The sequence below is a fragment of the Bufo bufo genome, chromosome 4 (assembly GCF_905171765.1).
Source record: "Bufo bufo chromosome 4, aBufBuf1.1, whole genome shotgun sequence".
Taxonomy (NCBI): Eukaryota; Metazoa; Chordata; class Amphibia; order Anura; family Bufonidae; genus Bufo; species Bufo bufo.
Window position 1 is genome coordinate 333,936,291 of NC_053392.1, and position 14,853 is coordinate 333,951,143.

Consider the following 14,853-nt stretch of genomic DNA (forward strand, 5'->3'; position numbering starts at 1 on the left):
ATTAGTTATTCAAATAGCGTTTGTCCCTCTATAGTGGGAGTAGTATATTAATAAATCAATACAGCAGTGCTGCCTAAGGTGTAAAATACACCAAATGTTGACAGGCTAAAATAGAACAATATGCTGTTGCTGTATTGATATATTAATATACTACTCCCACTAATTATTTAAACTAATTAAATGTCTATTATTTTTATATATTTAAAATGGGTTAATAAATAATCCTTTTTTCAACCAAACATGCATATATTAATACAAAAATATACACTATCTATATATATCTATTGAAGCCGCAATGTCACTTGTACTTGAAGCGCAGTTCATCATTCCTGAGGGTGCGGGGTTATGATAATGCATTTTCCTTTTTTTTAACTAAAATCACTTCCTTCAAGTCCTATCACATACTGTACTGCACAGTCCTAGGCGCAACATCGTGAGCCAGAGCTACTGTACAGTGGCCGCGTGCGTGATGAAGGGGACAGTATACTGTACATTACAGTATATTGTCCTCAATGCCACGCAGGTTACTGTAATCTCCGCCACCTCAGAGTTTCCATAAGGGTGAACGCGACCAGGCGGTAATTACAGTAAGCTGAGCAGCAGCGATAATTTATGCATGTGTATGTACTGTACTGTACATGGTTGTATTTTTTTTCATGTATTGCCATACTTTGTAATTAAATACAGCACATGTACTGTACAGAGTCCAACAGAGTATAGGGAACAGGATGATGATGAAGTCGGCTACCCGAAAGACCATGCGGCTTAACGCAGCCGCAAGTGTACAGTAGATAATGACATAGATTGTAAAAAAAAAAAAAAAGCTGAGGACCGCTACGAATGTACAGTACTGTCATACAGTACAGTATACAGTACAGTACATCACCATGTATCCTGTGAGCCGGTAGAGGAAAAGATTAGTGGACAGGAGATCAGTCGGGCGCCCACCACAAAAATCGGTTTAAATGTATTTAATAAATCGAAAGTCCAAAAATAATAATAATAAATGGCCGCATTCCGGCCCGATCACTTATAGGAACTGCCATTTTATTTCCAGTCAGATCTTTTTATAGGACAAGATGTCTTCTTATTAGTTCATGGAGACTCGTGACCCACTTTGGCCATTCGCATAGATGAAAAAATTGCTCCATTCCAAAAATATGGCATATTCATCCAATGATGTGAAAGTTCCCATGGTCATGTGAACCAATGAACAAAAAGTTCCCACGCTAGTAAGGTTAATTATTTGTTTTGATGACCTGTCATAACCAATTAACCTTAATAGCGTGGGAACTTTATTATGATTGTTTCACCTGACCGTGGGAACTTTATGATGATTGGTTCACCTGACCATGGGAACTTTAATATCATTGGGTGAAAATACCATATTCTTTGAACAGAGCCTTTTTGAATGTAATGTGATTGGCCAAAAGGGGCCACGTGGCTCCAAGAGTCAATGAGTGCACACCTAGGGCTATATAAAGATATTAGGGGAAAGAAAATGGCAGTTCATTTAAGTAATTTTGCCATATGTTCGCATGTTCGGCGAATTGCTAACGAGCAAAGTTTGCTGCGAAATGACCGCTGGGCGAACCGGAAGGCCATCTCTACTTACAGTGGTGAGGAGTTCTTCCTCACAGTCATGAAAGTTGCTGCCAACCATTTTCTCTAGTCTCAGGAAACTTCTAGCAGCTTGAAAAATGTAGTAAAAGTGAGGCACACCTGTATTGCCGATATTGCATTGCCGATTTTTGCAATCAAGAAAATAATGACTGGAGATCACGAATTCTAGAATTTATTAATTTATGGCGAATATTAGGCCAAAAATTTGCAAAAACGAATATTGCCTATGCTGCTCATCACTAATCATCACAGTCCTCCACCCACTATTTTAATGGGGTCTACCTTGCAGATAAACCTCTTCTGTGCAGCAGTTATAAACTGAGATTACTTCTTTTGTCCCATTGAGAACTTTATGAGATTTCTGCTACAGAAAAACAATGTTTTGTAAAAAAAAAAAAAGCCAACAACCCTAAAAATACTGCATATTCTATTAATATTGATTTAAAAATGACTCCTGTCTGATGAAAGTGTCCCTTTAACAAGAATCTGTCACTATGAAAAACCTATTCACAGAAGAATATTAGTGTAATTCCACCCTCTAAATAGCTCCCTAAAATGTCAAAGGAGGCATACTACCATTTGATTCCACAAAACCAGGGATGCATTGCTGTTCAGACCCCATTCATTGGATGCACTTATACTCATTAGTTTAGTTCTATTATCACACTTTTCAGTGTCAGGTTCTCTTTAAAGTGACATATCCATTAATTTTAATTTCATATTAACAACCTGTATGTGAAAATGGGTATATGGTTTTGTAGATATAAATTTTTGGAGTCACTCAATGCATTCTACTTCCTTCCATGGCTTTTAAATTCCTCATTTATTTGGACTTTTAGCACAGCAGACAGTCATGCTTAAAGGAAATGTCTCATCAAAAAATGACCTATTGTTTAAATCACGTTTTTATGTTAAATGTATTTTTACATACTTTTTATGTTATTTTCAAATTTTCTATGTCAATGTCTATATTCAAACAAACACAATAAAATTCTGCAGTTTTTGCACTGGCCTCTAAGCCTAATAATAAGCGTAACGTCTTGGTCTGTACAGATCACTTTACTGCAGTTACCTGCTTATCTATATACAGAGGTGATATCATTACAGGCAGGATTAGAATGACAGATAAGACAGGATCCACCATTCACAATAGGTGATTGTCAAAGCTTATCTATTCTCTCCTTGTACAATGACCTCTGCACAGGTCACAGAGCATGCTTAGAGAACTCACCTATAGAAGTCAATGAGGTCCCCCCTGACCATTGTGTCTATGGTCCATGTGACTGCTGTAAAGCAAGTTTCTGGATGCTTTCTAAATACTGTTAAGAATAGCTCATGTTCAGAAAATAGAATTAAAAAATCTGCAATCAGAACATAAAGAGAGATTAGAAACAAAGCATATGCGTCACTATCTGGTTTTAACTGGCAAAAAAAAATGTTGGTGGCACATTTCCTTTAACTCTTGCAGTCAAGCCATCACTGTGACCGGGGAGGGGGGGGGGGGGGCTCAATTAGAGCACCACACAGTACACAGTACACTAATCAATGCAATGCTCTTGTGTGAACATCTTTAGCTATGTCTATCCAGAGAAGAATAGAGATTTCATACTGTTATCCCAATTCTACACTTAACATTATCATGAGTATTACCCTTCAGTTAACATGTTCCCCTCACAGCAGTTGTAAACTACCATTATACCAGCTATTTCACTCTATGCTGGCTGCTACACAAGGGCAATATTTTCTATTTAATTTTCAATGGCATAATACTGCAAAAATGAAAAAGATAAACACCCATAAACTGATTTCCAATGGAAGTATCCCTTTAAGTGTGAATTCCAGAAACTTGTTTTGAGAATTAATTTTAGTTTTCCAGAGATTCTACGTCTCTTCTTGTAATACTTATGCATACTAAGGCCTCATGCACACGAACGTATTTTCTTTCCGTGGCCGTTCCGTTTTACTCCTAGTGCATTCCGTTTCCGTATGTCCATATTTCCGTTCCGAAAAAAAAAGAACATGTCCTATTATTGTCCGCATTACGGACAAGGGAGAGTACTGTTCTAATAGGGGCATGCTGTTCCATTATGCAAAATATGCAATACATACGGTCGTGTGGATGAGGCCTAAAACAGACATGTATTTCCCATTGGGGGACTTGTTTTGGCAGTTCCAAATGTATCCTGACATTAACAAATGTAGAGAAAGAGCCTTTTTATTCTGGAAGAAACATTAAAACTGAAAGCATACATTCCCCTTTGTAGACTGTAGACAGTTTACATATAGAACTCATCTACATAAAACATGACCCAACTCATAAATGCAAGTCTACACAGAGCTTACTCATCTTTTTATTAGCTACTTTACAGTAATATGATGTGCTTGAATCTAAATGCTGTATTAAATAGGCAGATTGTCTACCAGATGATCACTAATGAGCATTCGTAGTAACACTCGTTAGTAATGATCTGGCAGTGTAATACTGCTGCCGATTACCCGATGAACGAGCTACTTCATCCGGCAATTCTCATATTTCAACAGGTTTAAAAATTATTGTTTGCAGGCAGCAGATTGTGCTGTGTAAACACTATCTGCTGCCGGCAAACAATGATTGAGTGATGGCATAGCGATAGCTCCTCCCTACACTGAGGAGGAGATCACTGGATGTAATAGTAGCAGTCTCCTCCGCTAGCGAGCAGATGATTGCCAAGAAGGAATGCTTCTCTCCCAACAATCTCCTGCTTGATCTGGCTATCTAATACAGCTTTAAAGCCTGTATTAGACTGGACAATTGTCGGCCAGTTCATTGCTAATGAGCATTCGTAGGAATGGTCACTAGCGATTATCTTGCAGTCTAGCAATTGCTCATTCATCGGGCAATCCAGATTTTTAAGCTTGCTTAAAAATTGTTGTTTGCCGGCGGCAGACCATGCTGTGTAATCATGATCTGCTTCCAGCAAACAACTAGACAGCATGAGGATTGTAGATTAATTCTATATATTCTATATATTAAAAATGTAAAACTATATTTTACCTTATAATATATCATTTTTAATACTGAATGCATAAATTTTTTTTAGTTTATATTATTGGCATAAAATGTGAAAGCCTGATGTTTCCTACACTCTAAATGAGACTGGGTTCACATCACCATTTTCTGTTGTTTTGATCCATCAGAACAACAGAAAACCAGAAAACTAAACATCCTGTATTTTAAACATCCGTTATGCTCAGTTATGTACATATTGCTTCTGCTTTACCATTTTCCTCTGAGATCCATTATTTCTGCTGGAAAAATAGTCCTACACAAAGTATTTTTGTTTCCGTCTAAAATCACGGAGCTCTAATGGAAATGGCTAAAACGGATGCAAAATGTACATAACTGAGCATAACGGATGCTTAAAACACAGGATCCATTTAGTTTTGTGGTTTTCTGTTCTTCTGACGGATCAGAAGAATGGAGACCGAATCGGTGATGTGAACCCAGCCTGACCAGTATTAGTGATGAGCGGCAGGGGCAATATTAGAATTTGCGATATTTCACAAATATTTTGTAGAATATTTGTTATATATTCGTGAATTCGCGAATTCGAGATTATATTCTTAATTGCGAAAATCGGCAATGTATTATTTGCGTAATGCGTGCAAAATATCGGCGTGGGGTAGGCAACTTTTCTAATGGTTGCTACGGATGTTGCTAAGCTGCGACAAAGCCTTCTCATTGGCCCACAAGATAGAAGAAGGGAGGGATGATCACCTGAAATGTGTGTGTTAAAAAAATAAAAATAAATGAATTTTTGTCATTACGAATATATAGCACTATATTCAAAATATTTGCTAATTCTGGAAGTGCCGATATTCACGAAAAAAATTCACTTTTCGAATATTCGCGCTCAACACTAACCAGTATACCAGAAAATCTAAATCATCACAGTATGTCACTAATAAACATGTCATATCATATTTTTGCTAATGTGTCACCAGTAAAATACTTTACAAAATAATAAGCTGTAGTTCATTGCCTGGATAACATTATATTGTGCCCCCGTTCCCCCCCCCCCCCCCCCCCCCCGCCACTCCCTAAAAAAAATTACCAAGATCTTTACCAACCAGGATTTTTTTTCTTTTCCAGAATTTTGCTGAGAATACCATGAATGAGCTTTTGGGTTGGTATGGTTATGACAAGGTGGAGCTAAAAGAAGGAGAGGATATTGAAATTAAGAACTACCATACAGATGGGGAGGGACGACAGCATATTTCTGTTCTAAAAGGTAAGGTAACCTCTATAAAATAAGGACATGAAGAGAGTATGGAGTCAAAATAACACAGGGAATGTAAATAAGATCTTATCTAAGAGGAGAAAAGCTGGCTCTGCCACCTATTGGATGGCTACCCTGTAAGTCAGTATCTTTTTCAGCTTGAAGGGGTTGTCCAGTTTCAGCAGGAAAATGAACAACACATGTGATCCATGGGCATTAAAAACATAGATCATTATTCAGCTGACCTGGCTGCAGTGGTGACATCATGTCAACAACATGTGACCGCTGCAGCCATTTACTGGCCTTGGCAGTGCACCAACGAGGCCAGTGATTGGCTGCAGTGGTCACATGTTGTCAACGTGACATCTCTGCTGCAGCTGGGTAAACAGAGCCCTGCCGGAAGAACCAGAATGACTGCACAGGATCTGTTTGGTAAGTAACAATCTATTCTTTATTGCAGGTGGATCGCATGTGCTGTCCAATTTCCTCCTGAAACAGGAAAACATCTTTAATTCCCCCAGACCAAAGTAACATAGGGGAATACATTAACCTTAGAAATCCACCAGGATTACCAATGCTTTCAAGGCTTTCACTCAGGCCCCCTTTCTTGTATGAAGCCTTTCTGGGTGCTATGTGTTCTTACTGTCCAAATAATAGAAAAGGTCAAGGACAATACCCATTCAACACTGTCTCTCAAGTTAGGACTACAAGACCTGCACCTATGTTGAGAATGGTGGTTCCCAAACCTCAACAGGCAGGTTGGCAGCGCTGTTCTCCACATAGGTGCTGCTGCCAGAGGTAGGAACCTCATCTACTACACCTAGTAGCCATAATTGTCTAAGTTGGGAATGCACCCTTAATAAAACAATTCTCTAATGGGATATTCAAAATGGCTGGAAAGCAGAGATTCTCTTCAGGTGATGAGCATATTTAAAGCTTCATACATTTTCAGTTCATTTAAAAAAAAAAGGTTATGTTTTCAAATTGATTGACAAATTTGACAATTTTACTTAATTTGGCAGAGTTCTGGTAACCGAGGGGTCCACTTAGTCAGCGTTTTCATCGATGTTTAGTGTAAAACCAAACTGTCACAATTTTTTGGGAATGCAAATTGTGATTAGTATATTAAGTTGAGTGTGCCTTTGGTTTCCATGTGGAATCCTAGTTGTGATTGCATTTTGCACAATGAAAAAAAAAATTGAACATATAAAAAAATATTTACTCAGCCTATTTGAACCAAGCATATTTATATACCTAGCGTGCACTTAACTCTTTGTATATTTAGCTCTACGCAGCACCTTATGTACTCAGCCTACGCATAGCACTTTATGTACCTAAGCACTTTATTATTCAATTTATTTTCGATATTAATACCGCATTCAGGTAAAAGATAAGCCACACCATCATTGAAACATACAGTGTACCAATTCATGAGATCCCTAGAGAGAGGATAATCCCCCATCAGTGACTATACATCACACCTTCCAAGGCATTCTGAATATATTTTATTTCTACTAGCATATAAGATTTTTCTTGTTTTTATGTCATTAATAAAATACATTTTTTAATCTAATTTTTTTTATTTATTTATCTAAAACAATTATTTTTCATTCCATTTTATACCAGATGAGAGTTTGCCATCACATTTATACATATTATATAAAAAAAATATTATTTATTTTTATTGATTTACAGTAGTTTTGTCGCATTATCCGGGAGTGGAAACTGTCAAATGAATCGCCTTTCTTACTGAAACTACATCATATAAAAATAAGAGGTTAATTGGCAAGAATCGGGAGAAGTTAAAATTTCCTGTTACTTCTATGTTGACAGAATATTTCTGAGGCAAAAATAGCTCAGTCATGAATCTCGAGTTATGTGTTAAGAGCTTCTAGTATAAATAATATTTGGTATAACAGTATAGATTCTAATAATTTGCCTTGAACCGGGGCAACCAAATAAATATTCCCCATCTCTCCCAATAAACACACCAGAACAGAAATTGGGCAGAAGAATGGGCTAATTATACACATTGGCATTGAAAATATCTAATAATTTTAATGATGACTGATGATATGGAATCTGTAAAAGGTAACTGTCCTGGTGGTTAGGTAAAATGTTATTTTATTTTTAACTTAAATTAACTTAAACCATAAAGAACTCAAATAATATAACCATAAAGAGCCTAATGTCATCATACAGGGTCAGCATAATACTACCAAAAGGTATCCATACTGTTATGTTAAACAATCTTGAAATAATAATACTTCCACATAGACGCTAAATAATATGCACACTCCCTATGTAGATGCAGTCATGTACTTTACATCTCACTACATATACAGGCACATATAGTGTAGATGTTAATGCACACATTCTTTTACCACATAAATGAACACACATACTGTAGAGGGAAGGGTGATATTTGAATATATATATATATATATATATATATATATATATATATATATTGGCCTTGTATGGCCAGTATGGGCCCAATATATGTGTGGGGATGGGGATGGGGATGTGTATATATATATATACCTAAGTGCCCCCAGGTTGTGTGGATATACTGTGTGTATATATATATATATATATATATATATATATACTTATATAATCCCCAGGTTGTGTAATATATACACTCACCTAAAGAATTATTAGGAACACCTGTTCTATTTCTCATTTGCCTTCAGAACTGCCTTAATTCTACGTGGCATTGATTCAACAAGGTGCTGATAGCATTCTTTAGAAATGTTGGCCCATATTGATAGGATAGCATCTTGCAGTTGATGGAGATTTGAGGGATGCACATCCAGGGCATGAAGCTCCCGTTCCACCACATCCCAAAGATGCTCTATTGGGTTAAGATCTGGTGACTGTGGGGGCCATTTTAGTACAGTGAACTCATTGTCGTGTTCAAGAAACCAATTTGAAATGATTCGAGCTTTGTGACATGGTGCATTAGTCTGCTGGAATTAGCCATAAGAGGATGGGTACATGGTGGTCATGAAGGGATGGACATGATCAGAAACAATGCTCAGGTAGCCCATGGCATTTAAACGATGCCCAATTGGCACTAAGGGGCCTAAAGTCTGCCCAGAAAACATCCCCCACACCATTACACCACCACCACCAGCCTGCACAGTGGTAACAAGGCATGATGGATACATGTTCTTATTCTGTTTATGCCAAATTTGGACTCTACCATTTGAATGTCTCAACAGAAATCGAGACTCATCAGACCAGGCAACATTTTTCCAGTCTTCAACAGTCCAATTTTGGTGAGCTCGTGCAAATTGTAGCCTCTTTTTCCTATTTGTAGTGGAGATGAGTGGTACCCGGTGGGGTCTTCTGCTGTTGTAGCCCATCCGCCTCAAGGTTGTGCGTGTTGTGGCTTCACAAATGCTTTACTGCATACCTCGGTTGTAACGAGTGGTTATTTCAGTCAACGTTCCTCTTCTATCAGCTTGAATCAGTCGGCCCATTCTCCTCTGACCTCTAGCATCCACAAGGCATTTTCGCCCACAGGACTGCCGCATACTGTATTTTTTTCCCTTTTCACACCATTCTTTGTAAACCCTAGAAATGGTTGTGCGTGAAAATCCCAGTAACTGAGCAGATTGTGAAAAACTCAGACCGGCCCGTCTGGCACCAACAACCATACCACGCTCAAAATTGCTTAAATCACCTTTCTTTCCCATTCTGACATTAAGTTTGGAGTTCAGGAGATTGTCTTAACCAGGACCACACCCCTAAATGCATTGAAGCAACTGCCATGTGATTGGTTAACTAGATAATTGCATTAATGAGAAATAGAACAGGTGTTCCTAATAATTCTTTAGGTGAGTGTGTATATATATATATATATATATATATATATATATATATCAGCCTAGTTATTATGCTCTCCCCCACCTTCTGTTTAGGGATTGTTTATTGACATAAGTGTGGTGCCATGGTGTATCTGGGGGGATGCTCTCATTTACACCTTGAGCAGGAATTCCTTTGATGCCTTTGTCTGTACAGATCCTGAGCCTCAGGGTGCCAACTGGCAGTTATCTGTTACAGTCTGAGTGCATGCATTCCGTCACATGCACACGATGATGTCATATCCCTGCACCTTAGGTTGAGGAGGGGGAAGGTGGGCTGCTTTTGGTCTTATATTAGGCCAAGCTAGGACAAAGGGTGGCTCTCTTTCTTGGGACTGGACCACAAACAGAGACACACATGGGAGATAAAGAGATGATCTGAGCAGCTCCATGAAGGAAGATGGAACGAACAGCTCCATGAAAGAAGAGAGGCCATGAAGAGAGGCAGAGCAGCCCCACGTGCCCCTGGAGATGGCTGAGTAACCCTTTCCCTCCTGCATTGCAGTGCCACATACCCTGTGTCCTTTTCCTCCTGCATTGCAGTGCCACATACCCTGTGTCTGCAATTAACCCTTTCCCTCCAGCATTGCAGTAACCCCTTTACTGCTGCCACTAATATTAACCCATGAGGTATCCCTAATTCCCCTGCCCTGATTTACTCCTATTCCCCCTTGGCCTGCATTATGTTCCCTGTAGTATATCCCTGGCCTGCATCGTATATTAGCCCTTGCAGTGCCACTTAACCCCTTATTTACCCCGTAAATTCAAATATCACCCATCCCTCTACAGTCCTGAAAACCCATAATGTCATATTTGTATTGAGTATGTTCATGTCATTTTGGGTTGGCGGTGTTGGGTGGGGGAGGGATGAGGACCTGTTTGTGTGTGAATGGGGAAGAAAGTAGAACCCCTAGGGACAGACCCCCTCCTTTACAAGTTCATTTGCCACTTTAACCCCAAGAACGGTGAAGTTCGCAAGGGTTGGACTGAATGTCGGTGTTCTTTCCCGCAGTTAGAATTTAGGTACTATGATATCACCTCTTACTCCGAAATTCTGACCTGCCTTGTAAAGACCTGCGTATCTGTCCATGGGAGAACCTCCTCAACAAGAGATTCTTCAATCAAGATGGTAGAAGTGTCCGAAGAAAAGTTGTGCCGTTGCTAACAGAAGGTTATTCCACGGTTGACCTTACTCCAGAAAGAAGGGTCACCCTCACGACCTGGAGACTGTGAGGGTGAAGCTATCCCAGAGTACATCGGGAGCGGCTGATACCTGAAGCAGAAATGAAAGGAGGCCAGTCCACGGTTGCTACGTGGATCGACCTAGAGACTGTGAGGGTGAAGCCATTGCAGAGTCAGGAAAATACTAATTTGGGAGTGGCTGATACCTGAAGATCGACACTGACAGACCGCAGATCAAGAAAGTTCCAGAGAGAGAAGAAGACAGTGTATTCTGTGGATGGAGACGTTTGGTTACAGTGAAGGGCAGTTCAGAGGAGTCGGTCGCGATGGGTGATGTCTAGGTACCTAAGGGCCAGGTTATACTTTAGTCCTTACTGAACGGTCACCAACAGTGATTGGGGTTGAGGGGGCAAATACATCCCAAGGGTGTATTGTAGAGGGAAGGGTGACATTTTAATATATATATATATATATATATATATATATATATATACAGTACAGACCAAAAGTTTGGACACACCTTCTCATTCAAAGAGTTTTCTTTATTTTCATGACTATGAAAATTGTAGATTCACACTGAAGGCATCAAAACTATGAATTAACACATGTGGAATTATATACATAACAAACAAGTGTGAAACAACTGAAAATATGTCATATTCTAGGTTCTTCAAAGTAGCCACCTTTTGCTTTGATTACTGCTTTGCACACTCTTGGCATTCTCTTGATGAGCTTCAAGAGGTAGTCCCCTGAAATGGTTTTCACTTCACCGGTGTGCCCTGTCAGGTTTAATAAGTGGGATTTCTTGCCTTATAAATGGGGTTGGGATCATCAGTTGCGTTGAGGAGAAGTCAGGTGGATACACAGCTGATAATCCTACTGAATAGACTGTTAGAATTTGTATTATGGCAAGAAAAAAGCAGCTAAGTAAAGAAAAACGAGTGCCCATCATTACTTTAAGAAATGAAGGTCAGTCAGTCAGCCGAAAAATTGGGAAAACTTTGAAAGTAAGGGCTATTTGACCATGAAGGAGAGTGATGGGGTGCTGCGCCAGATGACCTGGCCTCCACAGTCACTGGACCTGAACCCAATCGAGATGGTTTGGGGTGAGCTGGACCGCAGAGTGAAGGCAAAAGGGCCAACAAGTGCTAAGCATCTCTGGGAACTCCTTCAAGACTGTTGGAAGACCATTTCAGGGGACTACCTCTTGAAGCTCATCAAGAGAATGCCAACAGTGTGCAAAGCAGTAATCAAAGCAAAAGGTGGCTACTTTGAAGAACCTAGAATATGACATATTTTCAGTTGTTTCCCACTTGTTTGTTATGTATATAATTCCACATAATTCCAATTCCACATTCCACAAACTTTTGGTCTGTACTGTATGTATATATGTCTAATATATGTATATATATATATTGGCCCTGTATGGCCAGTGGACACATATGGGTCCCCTGTATGTGGGTCCAGTATATGGGTCTGTCCAGGTTGTGTGTATATGTGTATATATAGATGTATGTATGCCCCTTTGTCAGCATACATGTCTATGTATATGTATTTACACTTATGTTCCCCTAGGATGTGGGCTTATAGCCAACCATTTATGCCCCAGATTTTATGTGTATGTGTATATATATATATATTATGTGTGTATATATATATATATATATATATATATATATATGTAGCCCCAAATTATATATATATATATATATATATACTTTTAAGTAAACCTAAATATGGCCAATATGCCCCCCCATCTCGGGTGCCCTCCCTCTGGAATGCGCCTGTAGGAAGGGAGGCCGACAACTGGACAATTACGGCTGGAGATGTTCTGCACTACAAAGGCAGGGGAACAAAAAACTCCCCCGCCCCTGTAGGTCGCATACCTTTGATGCTGTAATTACAGCAGCAGGAGGTATGCGGGCGCTTCCCAGGCGGGAGATTCAAATCATCCCCCATCTGGAAGCGCGCGCTGGCTGGCGCGGTGACGTCATATCACCGAGCCGGCCCACGTGGACTTAGCTGCAGGCGTGCGTGCGCATGCCTGCAGCGCGGTAAAACGGGAGCGAGCGCAGCCGGGTTTAAATATCCAGGCAGCGCTACGCTCAGGAGACAGAATCCCCGACCTGCCCCCAGAAGAAATGAGAGTGCAGGCAGCACTCAAGATGCAGTCCCCAGCCCTTGGAGGAAAGCGCAGGCAGCGCTGCGCTGGATAAGTGCAGCCCCATTGAAGAGAGTGATGGGAGAGGAGAAAGGAAGGAAGATGGACGCAGCAGCTAACCCCTGCAGCCAGCTGGCTAAGTATCATTACTTGTCCTGCCCTGCCTCCTATCCCTGTACCCCATCATTGACCCCTGAAGCCCTGATCCCACTCTTGGGATTGTAGTTAACCCCTGCTATACTCCTAATCCCTGTACCCTTCCTGAACCCCTGCATTACCTGCATTAACCCCTTCACTGCTGCCCTGACCTCTGCAGCAGTATATTAACCCCTTCACTGTATTGCACTAACCTGTAACCCACAGCTACATCCCTGCCTATATCTCTGGCCTGCATGTATTAACCCTTGCAGTGCCACTATTTGTGTATAACCCCTTGTTATCCTGTAGCGACAGTGTGTAACCAAGTAGGTGGGCTTCTGCTAATTACTTGTGTGTGTGTAAGTGTATTTTTAGGTAGATTTGTGGGGTGGAATTGTGTATTGTATTGTGTAGTGTAGTTAGGTTTGTATTGTAGTGTTATTTATATATTACTGTGTGCGACTATAAGTATATATATACATTTATATGTCCTTTGATATAAATATATATAGTTATAGCAATAATTAGACTGTAGACTTGTATTTGTTTTAATAAATATACTTTATTATTCATAACGCAGTGTATAGTCATTTATAGTTGCCCCTGTAGTAGTAATTCACACTTAGTTCAGGGAAAAAGTGTAAGTGAAACCAAGGAAGATAGCTAGTTAGGTAACTAGTTTAGTTAGTCTTGTTAGTATTTATAGCATAAATAGGCAGAGTCATCAATAGACAACTCACGCCTATTTATGAATATTAACTATTGATATTAATAATTAATATTTCTTTTAACACATACACAAATGAACACTGATTCATGCATACACACTCACTGCATACATGCACACACACATACAGTAACATTGTCTTGTTCAGCATTTTTAACCTGTTTGTTGCATTATCATGTTGCATATAAGTTGACATCAGTGGCTAGCGAGCCAAAAAAAGGGTGGCACTTGGCCAAAGCCTTGCCAGGCAAATAATGGGATTGTGCGTGTACTTGTATAAAAAGTGCTAAGCCTTACAGTGTTACAAGCGAAGGTAAGACCTCTTTGTGTCATTTGAAGTCACCACTGAAGGTGGAAAGAAGTTTGTAGCAGTTCATAATTGCCAGAACCCATGGAGGTGCCGGAGGTGCCAGGCAGTTGAGCTGAGTCTACACTTCAGCTGAGGGTGAAAGCTCCTTAACCTTGTGGATTCTGTGTGGCAGTGAGTAGCTCCTACACGGGGGGGTTGAGTAACAAACAGAATTAAAGAGGTTGTCGGTTGTCTGAGTTATAGTAACTTTTTCCCCATGCCAGGAAGTTGGATAAAATAAAAAAATAATAGTATACTCACCTGTTTCTACCACATAATTCTCAGTGCCTCCTCCTTCCACTGTTGGTATACAAGTGATGATGTTGAGGTGTATGGCATGTTTTCACAGCACCTATCTCTGGACTCAGCAGTGTATGGAACGACATTACTTAGGCCAGTGATAGGCTGCAGCGATCATGTGCCATATACTTCAACATACCCGCTGCAGTCTTGTATACAAATAATGGGAGGAGGACTGAAGTTATGGTGATGAGGACTGCGCAGGAGAAAGTTTTTTGGTATGGGGCAAAGTTTACAATAAC

At 39.8% G+C, this 14,853-nt stretch overlaps 1 protein-coding gene across 2 annotated transcripts in view; it reads left to right on the forward strand.

Annotated features, from left to right (window-relative positions):
• LOC120998241 (sine oculis binding protein homolog) overlaps window positions 1-14,853 on the forward strand; it is a 238,010-nt gene that overhangs the window by 55,924 nt on the left and 167,233 nt on the right. For both annotated transcript variants that reach the window (XM_040428833.1, XM_040428834.1), the window contains one exon: window positions 5,756-5,894. In XM_040428833.1, coding sequence (XP_040284767.1) covers window positions 5,756-5,894 — 139 coding nt within the window. The remainder of the gene's footprint in view (window positions 1-5,755; window positions 5,895-14,853) is intronic.